The 22,429-nt window shown below is 40.1% G+C and overlaps 1 protein-coding gene across 1 annotated transcript; it reads right to left on the bottom strand.

Moving 5' to 3' along the window:
- Positions 1-214: 214 nt before the first annotated feature.
- Positions 215-1,147, bottom strand: LOC101416006 (olfactory receptor 1A1-like). The gene has a single exon (XM_004463570.2). It carries the CDS (start codon positions 1,145-1,147, stop codon positions 215-217), a length of 933 nt encoding a protein of 310 aa, XP_004463627.2.
- Positions 1,148-22,429: the final 21,282 nt, after the last annotated feature.

Raw genomic sequence — 22,429 nt, 5'->3', positions numbered from 1 at the left:
TTTTCTGTTGCTGCTCTGCCTAAGGAGCAAGAATGCGTACAAAGTGGTCAATTTGTAAGATTGAGGTCTCATTAAACTGTTACAAGACTTTTCAGAAGTTGGATTCTCTGGTTGGAAAGATCAAAGCTGACTTCTTGGAGTGGGCTGATATTGGGTCTGGACTCTCAAGTGCATCCTAATTGGTGACTGCAGTGTCTAATGTATGACCTCACATTCACCGTGAGGACATTCTCTTGCTGAAGAGCTTCCCCAAGGCAGCCTTCATGTCTCGGTTGCTCAGACTATAGATGAAAGGATTTAGCATTGGGGTCACTGCGATGTACATCACAGTTATCACTGCATCCTTCAGGCTGTAACTGGTTAGAGGATGCAAATACATGCCCATCACTGTCCCATAATACAAAGAAACAACAGTGAGGTGGGAGCCGCAGGTGGAGAAGGCTTTGAGCATGCCCTTAGTGGATGGAACCCGTAAGACAGTGTAGAAGACCCGAACATAGGAGATGATGATGCACATTAATGGCACAGAGAAAACAGCAACCCCTAGGTACATCATTCTCACATTAAAGTGGATGTCAGAGCAGGACAACTTGAGCAAAGTGCTAATGTCACAGTAGAAATTGGCTACTTCCCGGTTGTCACAGAAGGACAGCTTAGCTGTGAGCAAAATGTGGGGGAGGGAATTGGCAATTCCAATCGCCCAAGACCCAACAACAAGCAGGAAACAAGACCTTAGGTTCATAATTGTTGTGTAATGAAGAGGACAACTGATGGCCACAGCACGATCATATGCCATTACAGCTAAGATATAGCTGTCAGTGTTACCCAAAGAAATCATGAAATACATCTGTGTTATGCATCCCCCAAAGGAGATGACTTTGCTGCCAAAGAAATGATTTGTGAGCATCTTAGGGATGGTTACAGATGAGAAAAATATGTCAACCAAGGAGAGATTGGCAAGGAAAAAGTACATGGGGTTATGAAGGCGAACATTGGAGTAAATGGCGCAGATGATGAGCAGGTTTCCAATCAGTGTGATGGGGTAGATGAAGAGGAAGAGAACAAAGAAGAAATATTCCTGTGCCTGCTGACTGCTAATTCCCAGGAGGATGAAATACAGGGTAGAGGACTGGTTTTCTTTCCTCATGGCTCCTTCAGTATGAAAGGGGAGGAGGATTGAGAATTATTAGTGAAGTAGCTGTCATGACTTCCTTATCCATCACTTTTGACTCCCGTGATCAGCTTTCTCTATTCCTGGGTTTACTAAATCCAGGAAGAGTTACTATATAGGGAATAAATCTTCTTTGGCCATTGGGACGGTCAGTCACCTATGGAATTCAAGTGTAGGAAATGAGAAATCTATATATCAGAGGTGGGTTTTATTTGTTACCCCAGAACCATTACCCCAAAACCTAGGTTTTGATCCTTTAAGGAATAATTAAGTTTTCTAATTTCATGTGCTAGACACTTTGTTTGACTGCATGGAAAAATCAGAAATACATGATAATTACAGTTTATTCATCAATTTATTCAACACGTATAGATACCATATAAGTCTCAAGTACCTTACAACATGATCTCAAAGACAGAATCACACCCAGATCTCCTTATACATTGTAAGGAAAGTACAGCATTTGGGTTCTTTGACCAAACACTCCTGTACCTAGGATATGTCAGTAAAGGGAACAGCCCAGAGAATTAGAAATTGTTCCACTGCTCAAACTCAGATTGAATCAGAACCCAGAATGTAATAGGTGTCTACATTGAAATGCGTCTACTGTGGAATGTTGTTCATTGTACTCATCAAGGACTTTTAAAAATTATTTAATTTTTAATAGAGTTGTAATTTTACAGAAACATCATGCAGAAAATACACAATAGTCTAAGAGGTTAACATTCAATATTTCTTTTATCAAATCAAGGTTCACTGTTTACCCTCACTTCTGCATCTGATCTTGTTGATTCTTCATTTAAAAGAAACCTTATATAACTCAACATTCTATTTCTGCCTCAGGGACCATCATCATTTTCTGCCTAAATATTAACTGACTATAGGTTCCCTCCTTTTTGATTCACCTTGTAATCTCAGTTGATAGTAATTGTGGTAGAAATCAGTAGCTGCTCACTCAAGTGCAGATTGTTCTCTTCTTCCTGGACACTCACCTACACTGCACTTCCCAGGCACCTTTGCAGTGATGCTTGGTCACTGACCCTGCTCTAATCAGCTCATTGATGTGGTTCAGTTATGGGTTTCTTCCATTCTCCCTTTCTCTTTCTACACACTTGATAAAAATTGCAAGGAGTCACATGGTGGAATGAGCCTTTGTCCCCGTTCCTCCATATTTCATGGTACCACCTCACACTAAGAACACCCATTGAAGGCTGACACACAGGAGAGAAATGAATCTTTTAATTTTATCCTTTATTTTTCTTTAAATTTATTTTTTACATTAATAATTGCTGCCCCTTCAAGATATTTCCATGTAAGTACTTGAAAGGAAAGCAGAAAAATGGATAAAATTCACAAAAAATATAGTTATCTGCATAGAAAATCCACTGGAATCTGTACATAAACCAAGAGAGTTCAGCAAGATTTGTGGAAGGACTTAACATTTTAAAAAATCAATAATTATGGACTGTAGGGTATAACAATATGTTAATATTTATTATTAGACTCCATCTGTCTAAAATAGAAATACAAATAAATTTACAGAGACAGAAAAAAAATAAATTTATAGAGACAGAAAAAATCAATACTGTTCTCATAGTAAGAGCAACTAAGTGGAAATTTAATTTTAAGAAAAATTTGATATTCACAAAGGTGGAAATGTTAAAGCATTTAAAATAATTCTAGTAAAAGAGGCCCAAGAGTGGTATAAAAAAATTACAAAACTTTCTTGTAAGATAAAAGAAGTACCCCATTAAATGGGAGATATATAATGTTAAAGGATAGGAAGACTCAATGTGCTTAAATGTCAATTCTCCGACACTTAATCAATGAATTTATTGCAATCCCAATCAAAATACCACAGGTGTCTTTAAACACAAACCTTAACAAACGATCCTAAAATTCACATAGGAAAATCAAGGACTCAAAAGAGCTAAGATAACTCAATGTAAAGAAGAAAGTGGGAATAAAGGTACTATTAGGTATTGAAATGTTTTGTTAAGATAATTCCAGCAGTGGAAAAGGACAGACATATGAACTGACAATTTGGCAGGTAGCAGACTAGAGAGTCTGGTAAGAAAACAAGTGTACACTAGAACAGGATTCTTAACCTATTTTGTTCCACAGACCCCTTTGGCAGTCAGGTGAAAACAATGGACCCCTTACTAAGTCCACACTATGCTGTGTTTCATTTAATAAATATATCAACCCCCCACCAACACTTCCCCTCAAGAATGTTTCTTTGAATTTCATTTCAAGCTCACAGACTCCTTGTTAAGAACTGCTACATGAGAGGCTCATTTATGACAAGTGTTGGTTTGATAAAAGCCACGATAGGATGGATGACTATTTAGTAAATTTGCTGGGCCATCTGGGGACCTATATATAAATGAATACAGAGTACTATTCCTAAAGGATTAATTGTGAATAACAGCAATTCAAAAATTTTAGAGGAAAAACGTTTATGGTATGAGGATAGAAATTTATTTCTTAAACCCTACACAAATGCACAAAACATAAGGAGAAATTTGATTATCTTAAAATTAAAACAGTGTGCATGAAAAAGACACCAAAAAGAAGGGGAAAAGACAAGGCATAGGCTGTAAGAGGTCTTTGCTGCTCATATAATCAATAGAGGATTTATATTCAGAAAATCCAAGAGTTGTACAAAATAATGAGAAAAAGAAAAAACCAAGTAGGAAATAGTGAGCAGAGACTTAAAGAGGCAAGTGAGAGAAGAAGAAACTGGTGTGTCCAATAAACAAAAAAACAGATGTTCAACCTCTGCAGAAATGAGGGAAATGCAAATTAAAACAAACTCACGTCAACATCCTTCATTTGGAACACGTGTATATGCCTGAGACTTTTCTGTGTTAGGGAAGACGCTGAAAAATGGAAACATGCACCCTCCTGATGAGACTCTTAAGTTAGTAGAACCCCTTTGAAATCAATTCCTTATAAAGCTGAAAATTCATACACCTCTGACCCAGCAATTTCACTTCTAGATTAGACCCTGGAGAAACTCCAGCACATGTGGACAGGAAGATTTTCATAAGGATGTGTGCTGTCATATAGAATTCCTACAAATAATCTGGTAAATGAGAAATGGGTAATATACTGTGTCATTTTCTTATGAATGAATTCTGAATGGTGTTAAAATGAATCAATTCACATGGATAAATTAAGAAAACATAATGTGATGGAAATAAAGCAAGTTGCTGAAAAATAAATACTGTATCATAATATATGTAAATGCTAATATTTAAAATAATACACACATATGTAGTAAATGTATAATTCTTGAATGGGGTACACTACCCACTTCAAGATAGCAGTCATGTCTGGTTGGAGAGGGGAAAAGTAAAGTTTTTGACTGAAACAAACACACGGGATTGCAAGTGTATGTTTTGTATTTATTTTGAAAAGACTTTAGGAAAAATTATGATCAAATGTCACATGTTACATCTAGATGATGAGTTCTTATGTTATTTTCTTTGTCTTTCCAATGTTTTAACAATATCACAAAGAGCGGGCGAATTTAATTTAAGATATAGATTTCACAAGTTTCGGTGATAACTGAGTCCAGAATGTGAACGTGAAACAGGGTGACTCAATCATGTCACACTGAGGAAGGAGAGGGTGGCAGTTTATTCTGCCCTGCTATTTACACTGAGGAGAGGGATCAAGGGATTGTATCAAAATAGGAGAGAAAGATACAGTGGAAGAAAGAATCAGATTAGAAGAAGCAAACAGCCAAGTGGACACAAATTGGAATAGACTTTAACTGCTTTCAGCTCCTGTTATTTGATTGTCCAGTGCTACTCCTCCCAGCTCGTTATTTTGAGTACATTTACACTTTGACCAATGTTGATCTCCAGCCTCTTAACCTCTTGTCTCATCAGCCCAATTCTGGTGATTTTCTCTCTTCCCACCTTACTCTATGCTCACCCACTCTTCCAACATAACCTCGACATAAGAAAATCTGTGCGTACTTTAACTTCCCTATTCCTGAATTGCAGAGAACTGTTAGAGAAATCACACAAACCTGGGGCTAGAATTCATGATCCTCAATTCCATTTGGGTACAGACATTACTTCTGCAATCCTGCCTCTTTGCCTTATCCATGGCTGCGCATTGAAACTCTCTCCTGAAGCTCACCACAACACTCCAGGTGAAAACTCTCCCAGAAACCTAGGTGTTGCTTCCTTCATCTTTTAGAAAAAATAAACCAATGAAGGTGTATTTCCTTAACCTTCTTCCTTGCCTATAATTTGCGCACACCTAACTCCATCATAAGAAAAGCACACAGCCATCCAGCATGCGCTCATTCCTGTTCCCTTCTGGTTCCTCAGGAATTTGCTCTCCTAGTTCTTTCAGTGGTTGCGTTTTCTCTCTCAATATCTACCCAAAATATTCCTTAATCTTGCAACTCTTTCTAGCTCACACTGCATTTCTTCTCTCTGTCCTTCCTTTCTCAGGTAGGTGTCCTCATAGAGATATCTGCTTACTGGATCCCAAAACAGATATATAAAAGGCAAATTGGATTTTGTCTGTCTCTTAAAAACACTCTCTGTCTACCCATCAGCTAATAGTTGAAGTCTGAATTCTTATCATGGAGAGGATACTCAAAGGCCAATACTTAAGACTATTGTAGGGTAAATTTAGGAAAAAGTGTGTTATGTATCTTTTTTTCAAAAATAAAAAATTTTTTAAAATTTAAATTAAAATTTTTTTATTATGATATCTTTATGAGGAGCTGGGGAGTAGGTAGAAATCAGCCTAGAACAGAATTTTGGGTTGATATTTTGTAAGGTTTGAAGCAAACCAAGGACTTTGTGCATTTTCATTGGCTACGAAGAATTTCAGTGGTGGATTTGGGTAGCTCTTCCCATTTCTGGTAGTAGATGTATCCCAAATTCGTTTAATATTAATGAAGGTATTTGAATATGTAACTTTACCAATCAACAGGGCAACTTTGTGGAGTGATAGTCCAGTGAGAGGATAATCACATGCTGATTTTTTTATTTTTTAAAGGACATCTAAGAAGTGTAAGAAAAAGCAGCACTAGAAATGACGAGAGTGATATAACCACATGGGAACTTAAGAAACAAAAATTGTGTCAGGGATATGTGGGTGGGTGGCATGGAGATCTGCAGTGCAGTTGTCAGAATTGTCATGGAAAATGATGATTTCTGCTGAGACTCTGGAGAAAAAGGTGAAAGAACCTTGACCCCAAGGAAGAGGAGAACGGGGGAACGACCTGCATCCAAGGGCACATACACACAATATCACTTCAAGAAGTAAATTACAGGACTGCGATACTGACCTCAGAGCTTCTCCTTCATGATTCTGTTTTCATAAGCAGGAGCCCAAGGAAAAGAAATGTCAAATACGACCTAAAGCCTTGTTTCCCAATTCTTTAGTTCATTATTATGACTCCTGTTCTAGGACACATGAGAAGGGAGGGAAATCCAAATGCACTGACCGAGGGGAACACAAGATGGGGAGGATTATACCCCCCTGCCCCCCCCCACTTCCCCCCTGCTGTTTGTGCTATCCCCATGGATTCTGGAGTTCGTCCAGTCAAGTCACAGATTTGACATTACCTGGTAATGGTAACTTTAGGCAATTTGTCTCACCCTTTCTCTTTAGCCAATAAATAACATAATAATTCTACTTACCTATTCGGGATCTGTCAGAGTCAAAGAGGATCATGCAGTTGCTGACACATGGTAAGTGTCAGTTAAAAGCTAGCTATCCCTTGATAACACTTTCAGAAACTTTTTCTCCAATGCCCACAGTTCCTACCAGGTGAGTCTATGCTGAGCTCAAGTGAAGTAAAAAATGGTTAGGTCTGTGGCCTTCACTCTTCCCCAAATAGAGAATCTATAGCCAGCTGCTCTAGCAACTGCTAGCACTACTCTTGGGAATATGTGTGCTGAATAAAGGACCAATAGTTGGCCTGAAGAGTTGGTCCCTGGTCTTCTCTTCTTGACACCAGAAGACAGGACTGGTAGGGATGAGGAGGTCCTACCCAACTGTGCAGAAAAACAGATGGCCAAGGCTGTAGTGCTGGAGCAGTGCTGGAGCAGTGCTGGGACGTGAAGCCCAGGGGTCTAGATTTTCCTTAAGAAAGGAGGTGGGTAAGAACAAAGAGCTATCTTGAAATGTACACCAGGTTATAAAGTCTCCTAAAACACAAGCCTCCAACGACTTCTTCAGGCCAGGTCCCAGTAACTGTTGGGACTCATTTTCACACTCCTCCAACTGTGCCCTCAGGGACCCCAGTGCCTGTCAAGAGCAATCATTTCCAGAGTGTTTTCCAGAGCAAGCCTGGGAGAGAGGGTTTCCACGAGACTGTGTCCCCAGGGTCCATGCTCTGGGGTGGCCTTTCTAGGATCTTTGTTGGAATGTGGGCCTCTCTCCCCTGCTGTTAGCACAAGTTGGAACATCCCCTTTGGAGTTACCAGGACTAGGGTACGGTTGTCCTCCCAGGTTTTCCTTCCTGTCCATTTTGAAGCCTTTCTGGTGTTAAATATGGCAAAGGGAAAGAATTTTAGTTCCTCTTTACTCTAGAATCTGTCCTGAGGAGGGTTAGGATGGGAGTTTTACTTCCTTTCATCTTGCGTGCTGATAGTGTTGTCCTAGATTTTTATTCTTTTTTCTTTTTCTAAAGATACATAGATCACACAAAATGTTATATTAAAAAATATAAGAGGTTCCCATATACCCACTCCCTACAACCCCTGCTCTTCCCACATCAACAATTTCTTTCATTAGTGTGGTACATTCATTGCATTTAATGAATACATTTTGGAGCCCTGCTACACAACATGGATTATAGTTTACATTGTAGTTTACACTCTCTCCCAGTCCATTCAGTGAATTATGGCAGGATATAAAATGTGCTGCACCTGTCCCTGCAATATCATTCAAGACAACTCTAAGTTCCCCAAATGCCCCCATATCACACCTCTTTTTCCCTCTCCCTGCCTTCAGCAACTCTTGTGGCCACTGTCTCCACATCAATGATGTAATTTCTTCCATTGCTAGAGTCACAATAATTCTATCCTTAGAGATGGCAAGGGTCTGGATGTTATTTGGTCCACTTTTCTATGTGCCTTTTATAACAGCCAATAAAAATGGTCATTAACCTCTAATCTAGGTTGTCCTATGGTAAAGAGGTTATGACCTGAGTAGGACCATGGTGAAGACAGTGAGCTCTGGTTGGGTTTGACTCACATTCTGACTTGGACACTTAGTAACATGGACATTTATTTTCACTTATTCACATTTAAAACTGTAATAGCAGCAACAGCAACAATAATAAAATCTACATAAAGTTGTTATGCAGATGAAATGAAACACATCTGAAAAGGTCTTACACCGGATCCTGAAACTTAGTTTGCTTTGTTTTTTTTTTTTTTTTTTTTTTTTTTTAATTTTTTTATTTTTTATTGACTTTGTAATAATATTACATTAAAAATATATATGTGAGGTCCCATTCATCCCCACCCCCCCACCCCCCCCTCTCCCCCCCCCCCCAACAACACTCGTTCCCATCATCATGACACATCCATTGGATTTGGTAAGTACATCTTTGGGCACCTCTGCACCTCATATACATTGGTTCACATCATGGCCCATACTCTCCTCTATTCCATCATGTAGGCCCTGTGAGGATTTACAATGTCCGGTGATTACCTCTGAAGCACCATCCAGGGCAGCTCCATGTCCCGAAGACGCCTCCACCTCTCATCTCTTCCTGCCTTTCCCCATACCCTTTGTCCATTATGTCCACTTTTCCCAATCCAATGCCACCTCTTCTATGTGGACACTGGATTGGTTGTGTCCATTGCACCTTTATGTCAAGAGGAGGCTCAGATTCCACCTGGATGCTGGATGCAATCCTCCCATTTTCAGTTGTAATCACTCTAGGCTCCATGGTGTGGTGGTTGTCCTTCTTCACCTCCATCTTAGCTGAGTGTGGTAAGTCCAATAAATCAGATTGTAGGTGCTGGAGTCTGTTGAGGCTCAGGATCTGGCTATCACATTGTCAGTCCAGAGATTCAAATCCCCTAAATATATCTTAAACCCCAACATTAACTGCACCTCCAGCACATTAGCATGAAAGTCTTATGAAGGGAGATCCCATCTGAGTCCAGATTCATCACACATAAACACCATTTCCAAAGAGGGGCCATCTGCCCTGGTAGTTAACCCCATCGGCCATGACCATAACTCCCATGGGTCTCTTTAGCCCTCAAAGGAACCAATATCTGGGGGTTGTATCTGCTTTATCTGTCTCTCTGACTCTGCTCAGTTGTGCATGAGGGCAAACCTTCTGCCAGCCTCCAGACTCTTTTTTAGAAACTCGTAGCCATATAAACTCATTTCTCCTTTCCATTTCCCCCTTACTTTAGGTCAAACAGCATTTTAAAGTCATGGTATTTTATGTAGACATGGATATTCTGCTGATCCGCATTGAACCTTCCGTATAAGGTCATTTTCCAGTTGCATCATCAGTTGGTAGTTGATAGTGGTCCCTCGTTGCCAGGGAGGCTCATCCCCGGGTGTCATGTCCCACGCTGGGGGGAAGGCATTGCATTTACATGCTGAGTTTGGCTTCGAGACTGGCCACATTTGAGTAACATGAAGGCTGACAGAAGGAAATTCCCAGGCACAAAGTTGCTCTAGGCCTTGTTATTATTTTGGGTTTATCAGCTCACAAGCATAGTCATTAGTATCAGGGGCTCACTGTTGAACCCTCACTCCCTCCCGGTCCCCACCACTGTACCTGGGAGACTGTCGCTGCTCCCCTAGGGACCACGACAGAGCACCACTGGCCGGGAACCCAGTACCCCCCCTACTGTGGTTTTTAATTGTTGCCACTATGAGTATATCCAAACATTACCATGCACCCTGGACATATGTTCTGTACAGCTCCCTGTCAGTCATATATCATCTGTCATTGGTATCCCATACCAGTATCCCTCCATTGCCATTGTTGAAACACTCTGTGATCCAGAACTCCCCGAAATTTGAAGCCCAATATAATGTCATGGTCCCTTACTAGGGAATGGCATATAGCGATGAGTTTAAAGGATAGATAAAGAACTTGGATAAAGTTAGATAAAGAACTTAGATAAAGAATGTTGACTTGAAAAAATTCCACATCCTTTTTCCCCCCCCCCCCCCCTAATTATTCAGCTTTTCTTCACAGGAGTCCTAGACCACAGCAATGTATATATATAATATACAGCACTCCCACACATCCACCAGAAAACCTTTTCCCTTCCACAGTGATACTCTTACGCCCTATTCATATCATATTTACTTAAAGTGATGTACAGAGTCTGAGACATTAGCTTTCTAACAAGGTGACATCTGTATTTACATTATGGTGCATACTTTAGGATACACAGTTCTTTACATTTTTAGTTATCCTATGTTTTACATTATGGTTTACATTATCAGTCTGTCATCTCCTATATGTTATGGTGTAATATTACATGTTTTATATCCATCCTTGTGTACTCTCAAGAAACTCCTCTCTTACCCCCCATTTACTTTGGTTCCACACATTTAACGTCCATTTTCCCTTCCACCTTAGTGCCCTCAGTGATAGCCAACCTCCGTTTCCTGAGGAGCCACTTCCAGAGATAGATGGAATAGTGTTCAGGGCCTAACTTGCTCAACTGCCCCAATGCCCTGGGAGCCACCCTTTCTCTCAAGGGATACAGTTCCCTCTATTGGATGGCATTAGTCCTCCCCAGGATGTGGGTCCACCCCCACTCTCACTACTTGGGTTTCTACCCCATGGTGTCACCCACTCTGGCAGAATGAGCATTTAGACATTCCCCAGGAGCCCGTCCTGCATCAGACCCTCCCCTCCGAGCATTCTAAACAGGTAACCCTCTTTATTATATTTTGATATGATTTTCTCGGCATTTTACTCTCCACCAACACCTGACCCTCTCCTGGTTCGTATGCTACCCCTCCCTCCCCCCACTTTTGGGCAACGTTACCCACCCGTCCCTCCCCAACCACCCTCAAACCCGCAAAGCCCCAAGCAAAGGCAACCCCTTGCCCCCCTTTTATCTCTTCTTTGTGTTCATACTTACCACCATCTCGTCTTAAATTCCACCCCTGCAGACATCGGCTCATATCCTTCCTCCACCCTCCGATTTCCTAGTTTGCTTTGTTTTGAACGTCACTTAGTAAATGTGAATTTTTCTTTCATTTCCTCCTACAGTGGTTATTTAATTGTTGGATGAATCTCCAAAACCTTCTGTGAGACTAAGCACATGGTCGGTGTTGCATTTTCTCTTGATCATTTCCAGATCAGGCCCATGGCCCTGTTGCAATCTGCCATGCTCAGTTCAGTTTCCAGTTCCCAGGACAACCCTGTCCAGACATGGATAAATACCAGCCCATGAAATGTGCTTTCTTTCTAGGAATCAGGATTTTCCTGCTCTGAATTTCTTGCTACTTCTTGTTTTATTTATTCCATACAAATTAGGCATAAGTAATTATGGGAGAGTATAGAAGAGAACAATGAAGAAACTGATATTTTACTCTCAAATAATTGCAAATATGTTCTACGTACAGTGATTACAGTTTTCATTAGCTTATTAATGGAAATTATAACCACCGCCTTCTTAAAATGAGAGAAATTCTGAATGGTGATAAAGAGTAAATTTAATTTTATTTTGAAAATTTCAGGCCTGGTTAAGTCCCTTCTTATTTAAGACATTTAAAAAAAGGCAAGAAATATATTTCTATTGTAAGAGAAAGCTAGAACCTTACGTACTTGGAAGAAAAACTTAACTTGAAAACAAACTAAAAAATAGAACAGAAAATCTTTTAGAAATAACTTTTTTTTTTGTATTTTTAATACCTATGAGTAAGAAACTGTCAATTCAGAGACTAATTAGGAGAAAATGGAATGAACCTGTAAATAGCAAACTGCAATGAATAGAAGCACAAAAGATTAAATGGTCAGTTTAGGAAGAATGGACATTTCATCAAACAAATTTGTCATGTTGAGGATGGAGTTCAAAAGTTCTTCCAGAAGGAAGATTCAAAGCAAAAGGGATGAAAACAATAAAGGAGGTGTTTATTGATCTACTGGATAAACTGTTTTTTTTTTTTTTTTTTTTTTTTGGGCTGAGGAACATTATCTACATAATCAACATTGGTCAACAGAAGCAACACCTCATTTACTCTGACTTTGCTGGAGAAATATGGTTAAATAAATTTATAATGTTCTCTTTGTTTCTTAGTTCATACCCCCAAACATGGTTAACTGGGTTTATTTAATCTTTTGGTTAAAGCAAAATGCATAATTCTTTTATTACTTTAAAATGTAGTAATTATATTGATAAGTTTCATTCTAGTAAGATTTGAGATAGGATAAAATAATAAAAATATGATAATAAAACAAATAAAATACAAAAATTAAAAAATTTAATTGATTCTTTCATCACTGTATTATTTTTATTTATTGATATTTTGGCTTTGTTTTGGGGAAGTTTTGGATTCTAGAAGGGTCATAGCTGTGCAGGGGAGGATCACTGGTGTGGGTTGTCAGTGATGGGGGAATATGTGGGGAGGTGTGCACAGGGGCATGCATCTATGGCATATAAATATGTTCAGGTAGTCATGGGGTATTTCTTACTGGGTGGAGACCCACAGAATAACCAAAAGAATATTGTATTCTCATCCTATGAAGTCCTAATACATTCTCTAATAGGCAGCAAGAATCCCCTGAGCATACTGGCAATGCCTATTTAAAGAGAATAGACCAATATCTCAGGCCCTTGATATTGATGATTGTACCTATGAACCTTGTTCATGTGAAATTGAAACTTAGCCTAGTATTATATATTGCCTAAGAGTTATCTCCTGAAAGCCCCTTGTTGCTCTAAAGCAGCCTCTCACTAAGTCAAATTTAGCATATAAATGCACTACCATCGCCTCAGTGTGGGCCATAACTCCTGGGGATAAGCCTCTCTGGCACCAAGGGATTATTACCAAGAGCCAAAAAGCAATGCATTCGGAAAAAGCCCACAAACAAGGAGGGAAAATTAAATACAAATGAGTTTTTATGGCTAAGAGATTTCAAAGTGAGTCAGGAGATAATTCCAGAAGTTATACATATGCCTATCTCAGCAGGATCTCATTGACTGCCACAGTAAACAGTGCCTCATTCTATGGGTCTCCTGAGGGCTCTAGAGACATCTAGATACTATAAGCAGGGCAGACAACCTCATGAATTTGGCATCCTATCAGTGGGCCATATCTTGGAATATATGCTCCACAATGTAGCAGAGTTATAGTCCTTTATAATTTTCCTACACAAGGCTCTTCTGCCTCTTTTATTTTTTATTTTTCCCCCCCTCCCCCAGTTGTCTGTTCTTTGTGTCTATTTGCTGCATCTTGTTTCTTTGTCTGCTTCTGTTGTCATCAGCGGCACGGGAAGTGTGGGCAGTGCCATTCCTGGGCAGGCTGCACTTTCTTTCACGCTGGGCGGCTCTCCTTAAGGAGGCACACTCCTTGCACATGGGGTTCCCCTATGTGGGGGACACCCCTGCATGGCAGGGCACTCCTTGCGCGCATCAGCACTGCACATGGGCCAGCTCCACACGGGTCAAGGAGGCCCGGGGTTTGAACCGCGGACCTCCCATGTGGTAGACGGTCGCCCTAACCACTGGGCCAAATCCGTTTCCCCTGCCTCTTTTATTTGAACCTATATATAGCACTATACTCATTAAATATATGTCCTGGAGACTTAACTTCTAGATATTCATATGCCAATTGAGACCTAAATCTCAGCAGATATGCAGTATCTACCCTCCTGTTCATTGGACCTTCCCAGGACAACTAACAAGAGGATGATGATGGACAACGCCCATCCCCCAAAACAGAGAGTATCTACAAAGGCAGGCAGGACAGTTTCATCCATCTGCCTCATGGGATCTAAGCTCCCTCTCAATCAGAAATAGAGTGGGCAACACCAGACCCAAATCCTCAAGAATGAGGAATGAACAAACATAAGGGGAGAATGCAACTATGGACTAAAGTAGACATTATTATTCTAGCAATGGAAGAGCTTGTAACATTGATATAAAGGCAGGGGCCACCAGAGGTTCTGAGGGAGGAGAGAGGGAAGAATTGGTGTAACATGGGGCACTTTTGGGACATTGAAATTGTCCTGCATGACATTGAAGAGAAGGATACATGCCATTATATATTCTTTCAAAACCTATAAAATTGTGAGGTCAAAGTGTAAACTATAATGTAAATTATAGACCCTGGTTATTAGCCATACTTCAACATGTGTTCAACAATTACAACAAATGTACCACACTAATGAAAGATTTGTTAATGGGGAAAAGTGTGGGAGGGGTTGTGGTGGGAATTCCCTGTTTTTGAGGTAACATTTATGTAACCTAAAGTGTCTTTCAAAATAAAATATAAAAAAAATAGTATTACCATGTGATCTGACAATCCTACTTCTGGATAGACACTCAAAAAATTTGAAAGTGGAAACTCAGATATTTTTATACTGATATTCATAGTGGCAGTATTCACGATTGTGAAAGATGTAAGCTGTTCAAGTGTTCATCAACCTATTAATGGATAAACAAAATGTGTTATACACATACATGAAATATTATGCAGTTGTGAAATGGAAGAAGGTTCTGATGCATGTGATAACCTTGAAGATCTGATGTTGAGTGAAACAAACCAGGTACAAAAGATAAATATATAATCTCACTGATATGAAACAAATAGCATAAGCCAATTCATAGATTAAAAAGTGGTATACAATGTACCAGGGCCTGGGAAGGTTAGAGAATGTGGACTTAAAGCTTCATTCATACAGAATTTCTTTTGGGAGTGATAGAAAAGTTGTGGTGATGGATGGTGGTGATAATTGCACAACAATGAATGTATATCTGAATGTACACTTTATTATTTATCTGAATGTGGTTAACTGGGGAAATTTTGGATTGTGTATATATTACTGAAATAAAAATTTTAAAAAAAGAAAAAAAATTTGTGATAGGGTCTTATCACGTTTAGAAATACTCTAGTTAAATTAACAATGCAGTAAGAATAAAGTATCTCCCTAGGTTAGTTCCATTAAAATATTTTTTTAAAGATTTATTTATTTATTTATCTTCTGCCCCTTCCCCTCCTCCTCCCCCTGCTGTTTTTGCTGTCTGTGTTTTCTTCTCTTCTCGTTTTCTCTCCTCTAGGATTAACCAGGATTTCATCCTGGAGATCCCTGATGTGGAGAGATGCTCCCTGTCAACTGCACCACCTCAGTTCCTGGTTTCTGCTGAGCTTCACCTTGACTCTCCCCTTGTCTCTCTTTTGATGTGTCATCATCTTGCTGCAGGCGCTGCTCACAACGCGGGCACTCGCGTGGGCACTGGTTTGCTGTGCAGGAATGTTTTCTCTTCTTCTTTTTCACCAGGAGGTCCCAGGGATCGAACCCAGGTCCTGCCATATGGTAGGCAGAAGTTCTATCACTTGAGCCATATCCGCTTCCCTTAAATGGCCGTGTATATAATGTTGAGTCTAATTATGTTGGCCACTATCATATTACATTTCATTGTCTGATACTTTAATTCATTCTTCCTAATTCCCATCAATAATTGCTGGATGCATTGAGAAAGGTATAGAAATGTGGTAAGACAGTCCCTTCCTCAAAATTTATAAGCATAGTAGGAGTGATGAAACCTCATAGTTCAGTACAATCGACCTTAGAGTAGTGAATATTATCCTTCAAAGCACAAGCTGATGTTTTCTCCTCAACCACGTGACAGAAGCAGGGCTGATATTTTCATTCTTAATATGAGGGTGAGAATTTTGAAACTACTCTGCTTGTCAGTAGCACAGCTGGGACATGAACCCAATGTTCTTGCACATACTTTCTCCCGAGAGACTGTTAATGTGAAAAAAGTGATCTTTTTTGTAAGATTTCAGCCCCATCAAACTGTTACAAGATTTCTGAGAAGTGGTATTTTTTGCCTGGAAAGATCAAAACTGGCTTCATAGAGTGAGATGACTTAGGGGCTGTACTGTCAAATGCATCCTAAATGGCGACTGCAATGTCTAACCTATGTTTTTACATTCATTGTGAGGACATTCTCCTGTTGCAGAACTTCCCAAAGGCAGCTTTATGTCCTGCTTGTTGGGGTATAAATGATTTGCTTTAATATTGACTTCACTTCCATGTACATCACAATTATCACTGCATTCTTCAGACTGTAACTGGACAGTGGGTGGAAATACATGCCCATCACTGTCCCATAACATGAAGAAACAACTGTGAGGTGACACCTCACAGGTGGAGAAGGCTCTGAGCATGTCCTTAGTGAATAGAACATGTAAGACAGTGGAGAAGTCCTGAACATAGGAGAATGATGCTTAATCATGGCATGGCGTAAACACCAACACCTAGGTAAAATCATCTTCACATTAAAGTGAATGTCAGAGCAGGACTACTTGAGCAAAAGGGCATATCTCATAGAAGCTGGCACTTTTTGATTGTCATCAAAGGACAGATTTGCTGTGAGCAGAGCATGGGGGGAGAGTTTTGGCATTTGCAATGATGCAATGTGCAACACAAGTAGGAATGAAGACCTTAGGATCATAATTGTTGTGTACTGAGGAGGGTGGCTAATGGCCATGGAATGATCATAAGCAATCGCAGCTAATATATAGCTGTCAGTGTTAATAAAAGCAATCATGAAGTACTACTGGGTGAGATAACCTCCAAAGGAGATGGCTCTGATGCTCAAGAGATGGTTTGTAAGCATCTATGGGATGGTTACAAATGAGAAAAAGATGTCAACCGAGGAGAGGTTGGAAAGGGAATAGTTCATGCAGTTGTGAAGGTTAACATTGGATCGAATGGCCCAGATGATGAGTAGGTTTCCTATCAGTGTGATAGGATAGATAAACAGGAAAAGGACGAAGAAGAAATTTTCCTGTGCTGACTGACCAGTAATTCCCAGGAGGAGGAAATACTGGTAGAGGACTTGTTTTCCTTTTCCATGCCTCTTCTACTATGAAAGGAGAGGAGTCCAGAATTACTAGTGAAACTATTCTGTCTTGACTTCCTTATCCACCACTTTTGACTTTAGTGATAGCTTTCTTTCTCCCTCAGTTTCCTTTTTCCAGACAGAGACAATACAAGGGAAAAAAATCCCTGTGCGTCAGTGGGATGAACTGTCAGGCAAGCCTGGACATTCATGTGTAAGAAATGAACAATCTGCACATCAGAGGTGCCCATTATCAGTTACCCAGCACCACCACTCACAACACTTAGGTTTCAGTCATTTAAGAAATAACTAGCTTTTCGTTTTCCAGTGTTTGAAATGTGTAACCAAAAACTGCATTTCATAGCACGTGTTTAAAATGAACAGTTCATTAATTATTGATTCACTGTCTAATCTCAGATTGTGCCAGAGAGCAATAGGTACCAGGTATCTACATTCATATCAGCAGTTTTTAAATCATAGGAACCAATAGGTTTATTTAGGTTAGTAAAGCCAGGCTAGTGATTTTCTTCCCCCAGTTCTCATATTCAAAGCAGTTATTCTCCATCTTTTATGATAGGTTTTATCTCTTTCCAAACCCTTAATTACAGATCTCTCTTTGATTTGCTTTTACCCTTCTTCATGGCTTCTTTTGGTGATTCCTCTAATACATATTGGCTTTAGGTACTGCTTTGCTAGACTCTCATGTCTATTTCTACAGGCCTAATCTGTCTTTCCTGTATTTCCATATCTGGTCCTCCTGTGAACTTGTCTGACCTACTCCGTATGCTGCAATTTCAACCTAGACAAATTTTTCATAGGAAAAAATGGCAACTTGTTGATTTTTAAAACCTGCAGAAAAATTATGGTGAAATATTGTTCATTGTATGCACCAAGAATTTTACAAAAATAACTTTTAGAATTTTTTAATTATTGAAGTTGTATATTTACAGAAAAATCATGCAGACAATGCAGAGGGCACCAAGAACGTAGCACTCAATCTTTCTTTAATTGAATCCAGGTGTGGTTCATCACCTGTAGGATGCTCACAGGCACACTCACCCAGTTTATCTCTCACCTCTACATCTGATCTTGTTGTTTCTTCCTTAAAAAGAAATGTTACATATCTCAACTTTCCCATTTACTGTCACATTGTTTTAGTCTAGACCTTCATCATTTTCAACCCAAAATTTTGTATTGCTTCCTTACCTGCTTGACCACAGGAAGTGTGGAGTGCCTGCCTGCCACCCCAGTGCTTGGAGAGCTTGGGGCCACCACCCTAGTACATAAGGAGAGCATGGTTGCTGGACTAATGCTTCAAAGTGGTGGGGCTGCTGCTCCATCAGGCCTGGAGAACAAACTGTGGTTCCATAGATGGCTGTTGGAACTTGAAATCTAATGGAGTATGCCCTGTGGGATTTTGAAATTGTTTGAGACAGGTTTTCCTTCCATTTTCTCCCTATTGGAATGGGAATGTTTATCCTATACTTGGGCATCCTTTGTATGTTGGAAGCAGATAACTTGTTTTCTAGGTTTAACAGGTCCATCAACAGAGGGGAATTGTGCCCCAGGACTGGTTACACCCATAACTGATTTTGATGAAACTTTGTACTTGGAATTGTTTCTGAAATGACTTAAGGATTTGGGGATGTTGCAATGGAATGAATTTATTTTGCAGGTGGAAATAACATGTCTTTTTGTGATCCAGAGGGTTGTGTATGTTGGTGTGAAGGTGTACATTCCTGAAAAAAATGTTTCTAAATCTAATTCGTTTGTGTGGGTGAATACCCAGTGTAAGTATGACTTTTTGATGAGATTACTTCAATCATGGTGTGGCCCTCCTCAGTTAGAAAGAGCCTTTAAAAAAATAGATAGACAGATAGATAGATAGATTGATTGATTGATTTCCCTCCTTCCCCTCCTCCCACCCTGCTGTTTCTGTTGTCTGTATTGTCTTCTCTCCTCACTTTCTCTCCTTTGGGATTCACTGGGACTCAATCCTGGAGACTTCTGATGGAGAAAGAGGTACCCTGTCAATTGTGCCACCTCAGTTCCTGGTCTCTGCTGTGCTTCACCTTGACTCTTCCCTTGTCTCTCTTTTGATGTGTCATCATCTTGCTGCATGACTCACTTGTGTATGGCACTGGCTCACCACGCAGCACTCATGCAGGCACTGGCTAACCATGTGGACACTGGCTTGCTGGACGGGCACACTTTCTCTTCTTTTACACCAGGAGGCCTGGGATCAAACCCAGGTCTTCCAATATGGTAGGCAGAAGCTCTATCACTTGAGCCGCATCTGCTTCCCAGTTAGAAACAGTCTTAATCCTACCACTGGAATCTTTTATAAAAGAATGAAAGACAGACAAAGAGAGAGAAAACCAGGTTCAAAAAGCTGAAATCAATGAAACCCAGAAGAGAAGTGAGAGATCAGTAGATTCTGCCATGTTCCTTGCCCAGTTACAGAGGAGCCAAGGTACATCAGCAGCCAGTCTTTGAGAAAAAAGTATCACCCTGATGATGCCTTGGTTTGGCATTTACCTAAGCTTAAACCTGTGAGCAAATAAATTTCCCTTTTTTAGGCCAACATATTGTATGGTATTTGCCTAAGAAGCCTGTAAACTAAAACAGATTTTGGTACCAAAAATGGGATTTGAATTCATGTAGACACATGTCCTTTTTGAGCCAGTAGGTAATCTGAGTCCTACTAATTATAGCAGAGACTGCTACTGGCTCACCCAAGTGCAGACTCTTCTCTTCTTCCTGGACACTCAAATGTTTTACATTTCCCAGGAACCCTTGTATGTTGAGCTCTAGCCAATTCATTGTATTGGTCAAGTTCTGGTCTTCCTCCATATTCTCTTTCTCTTTCTGGCAACTAGTTGAAAATTGTAAGGAGGCTGAATGGATGTTGGAGTTAATTTGGTGGAATGTGCTTTTGTCCATGGTTCTCCTTTTCTTGTAGTACCATCAAGAACACCTAATTGGGATGTGAAATAAGAGAGAAATAGACATTTTTATTTTATTATTACTTTCATATACTTTTAAATTATATATATTTAAATGTTACAAACACTCCACCTTCCCTATTATTTTCCATATAAAAATAGCAAAGAAAGAACAATATGGATAAAATTCACAGAAAATATTGTTTTCTGCATAGAAAACCTGAGGGAATCTTTGGATAAACTAAAGATAGGTCAGTAATAATTGGGGAATTAAAAAGATATTAAAAATCAGTACTGTTCCTATGTTAAGAATAATTAGAAAAGAAAATTCTTTTTGAAAAATCACCATTCAAAATAACAATGGAAACTTAAACATTTTAAACATAATTCTAATAAAATTGTTCCAAGTCCACTATAAAAAATTGTAAAATTCTACTGAAGGTTATAAAAAGAGTACCTAAATAAACGGGAGATATGTAGTGTTAATGGACTGAAAGTGTCAGTGTGTAAAATCATCAATTCTCCTCCAATAAATCTATGGATTTGATGCAATCACAATCAAAATAGCAAAAGTGTCTTTTAAACATAGAGTGAACAAAACGATACCAAAATTCATGAGGGAGTATAAAAAGCCAAGAAGAGCTAAGGTTTTCAGGGAAAAAATGTTGAGGGAGGAATTAACGTATCTTGTACTGAAGGTCAAACTAAGGCTTTAGTTGTAATATTCAAATAGCAAAGGACAGACATAGGGACTGACAAATGACCCATTTAGCAGACTAGAGAGCCCAACACAGACCAAACATATTTTAGAAGTTAATATATGACTGGGGTTGGTTTTCTACTAGGCAGGGAAAGGATGGACTGACCATTTAGTTATTTGTACCAAGCCAAGTGTGAACTCATATATAAATAAATACAGCAATCAATTCCTAAATGATTAATTGTAAAAGGGAAAACTTTTAGAGGGATATTTTTATGTTATCATGCTAAGGATTGATTTTTTAAGCCAGCACATATATACACAAAACATAAGGGAAAAATTGTAAAACTTGACTGCATTAAAATTAAATACGTTTGTCTGAAAGCCATCATCAAGAAGGGGAAATAAAAGTTATGGACTGGAAAGAGGTATTTGCTACACACACAATCAGAGAATTTATATTCAGAATACATGAGAATCCTACATACTAATAAGCAAAAGTCCAAAAACACAGTAGGCAATAATGAGTAAATCTTGAAGAGGCAAGTGACAAAAGAAACTAGCATGAACAGTAAACAAGAGAATAGGTTTTCAACCTCACTAATAATGAGAGAAATGCAAATAAAAAGAATATTCAATTTATCATCGTCTGTCTTGGAACATGTGTATATGTCAGATAATTTCATGTGTTATGGAGGAAATGGAAACATTTTTTCTCAGATACCCTAATGATGTGACTCTATAACCCACCTATCCACTATCACCCCGTAGCTAGCCCGCCCTAGCTCCAACCCCTCCCCTACCCAGCACTATAAAACCAAGTGTACTTCCTTAATAAAACAGACCTGCGCATAGACCTCGTCTCCGCGGTGCCTTCTTTCTCACCGTGCGTCCCCGCCAAACCTTGAGCCGCCTGCTGCCGGCCCAACAGGCCCCGGCCTCCTGGCAGTAACCCCTGAGCTGGACCACGGCAATTGGCGCCCAACGTGGCTGTAGCCCATCTCGCCGTTCCCTCAGCGTGGGGCTCATCTAGCCGTCCCCCCACGCCGCCGCTCAAGGTAGGGACTCTCCGGCGTCTCTCACCCTCCCCCTGTCGCTCAAAGATGGGAGCCTCCCTCTCGTCCTGACAGGCCCGAACAGGGACTGGGGCCGGTCCAACGTGACCGCTGCCTCACCCCCGTGGGACCTCGCTCCCACCCCTTCGCCGCGCTCTCAAGGTAAGGACCCCCGTTATCGGCCCCCGGCAGAAAAATGGGCGGGCGTCTATCTTCCCGCCAAGCGCTGCAAGTCAGAGCACTTGCTGGCCTACTAGCCTGCCACCAATGTAAAGTTTCCGGCAGGCAACTCCAGGCTTGCTGGGATCTACTGGTCCCCTTCAACCCCTGGCTTTCACTGCCAATCTCTCGGACCCTGATACCTATCTGAAATTGGCCCCGCCTATCAACAAGGCCAGCCACAAGCCCGAAAATCCACACAAGCTTATAAGGCAATCAACTCTGTTCCAGCAAACGCCCACCCCCTTTCACAACTCTTTGGGCTCCCTACTATCTACATG

This window comes from Dasypus novemcinctus, chromosome 21, assembly GCF_030445035.2.
Source record: "Dasypus novemcinctus isolate mDasNov1 chromosome 21, mDasNov1.1.hap2, whole genome shotgun sequence".
In the NCBI taxonomy this organism is placed as follows: Eukaryota; Metazoa; Chordata; class Mammalia; order Cingulata; family Dasypodidae; genus Dasypus; species Dasypus novemcinctus.
The sequence above is the reverse complement of the archived record's forward strand: the minus strand, read 5'-3'. Positions and strand labels throughout refer to the sequence as shown.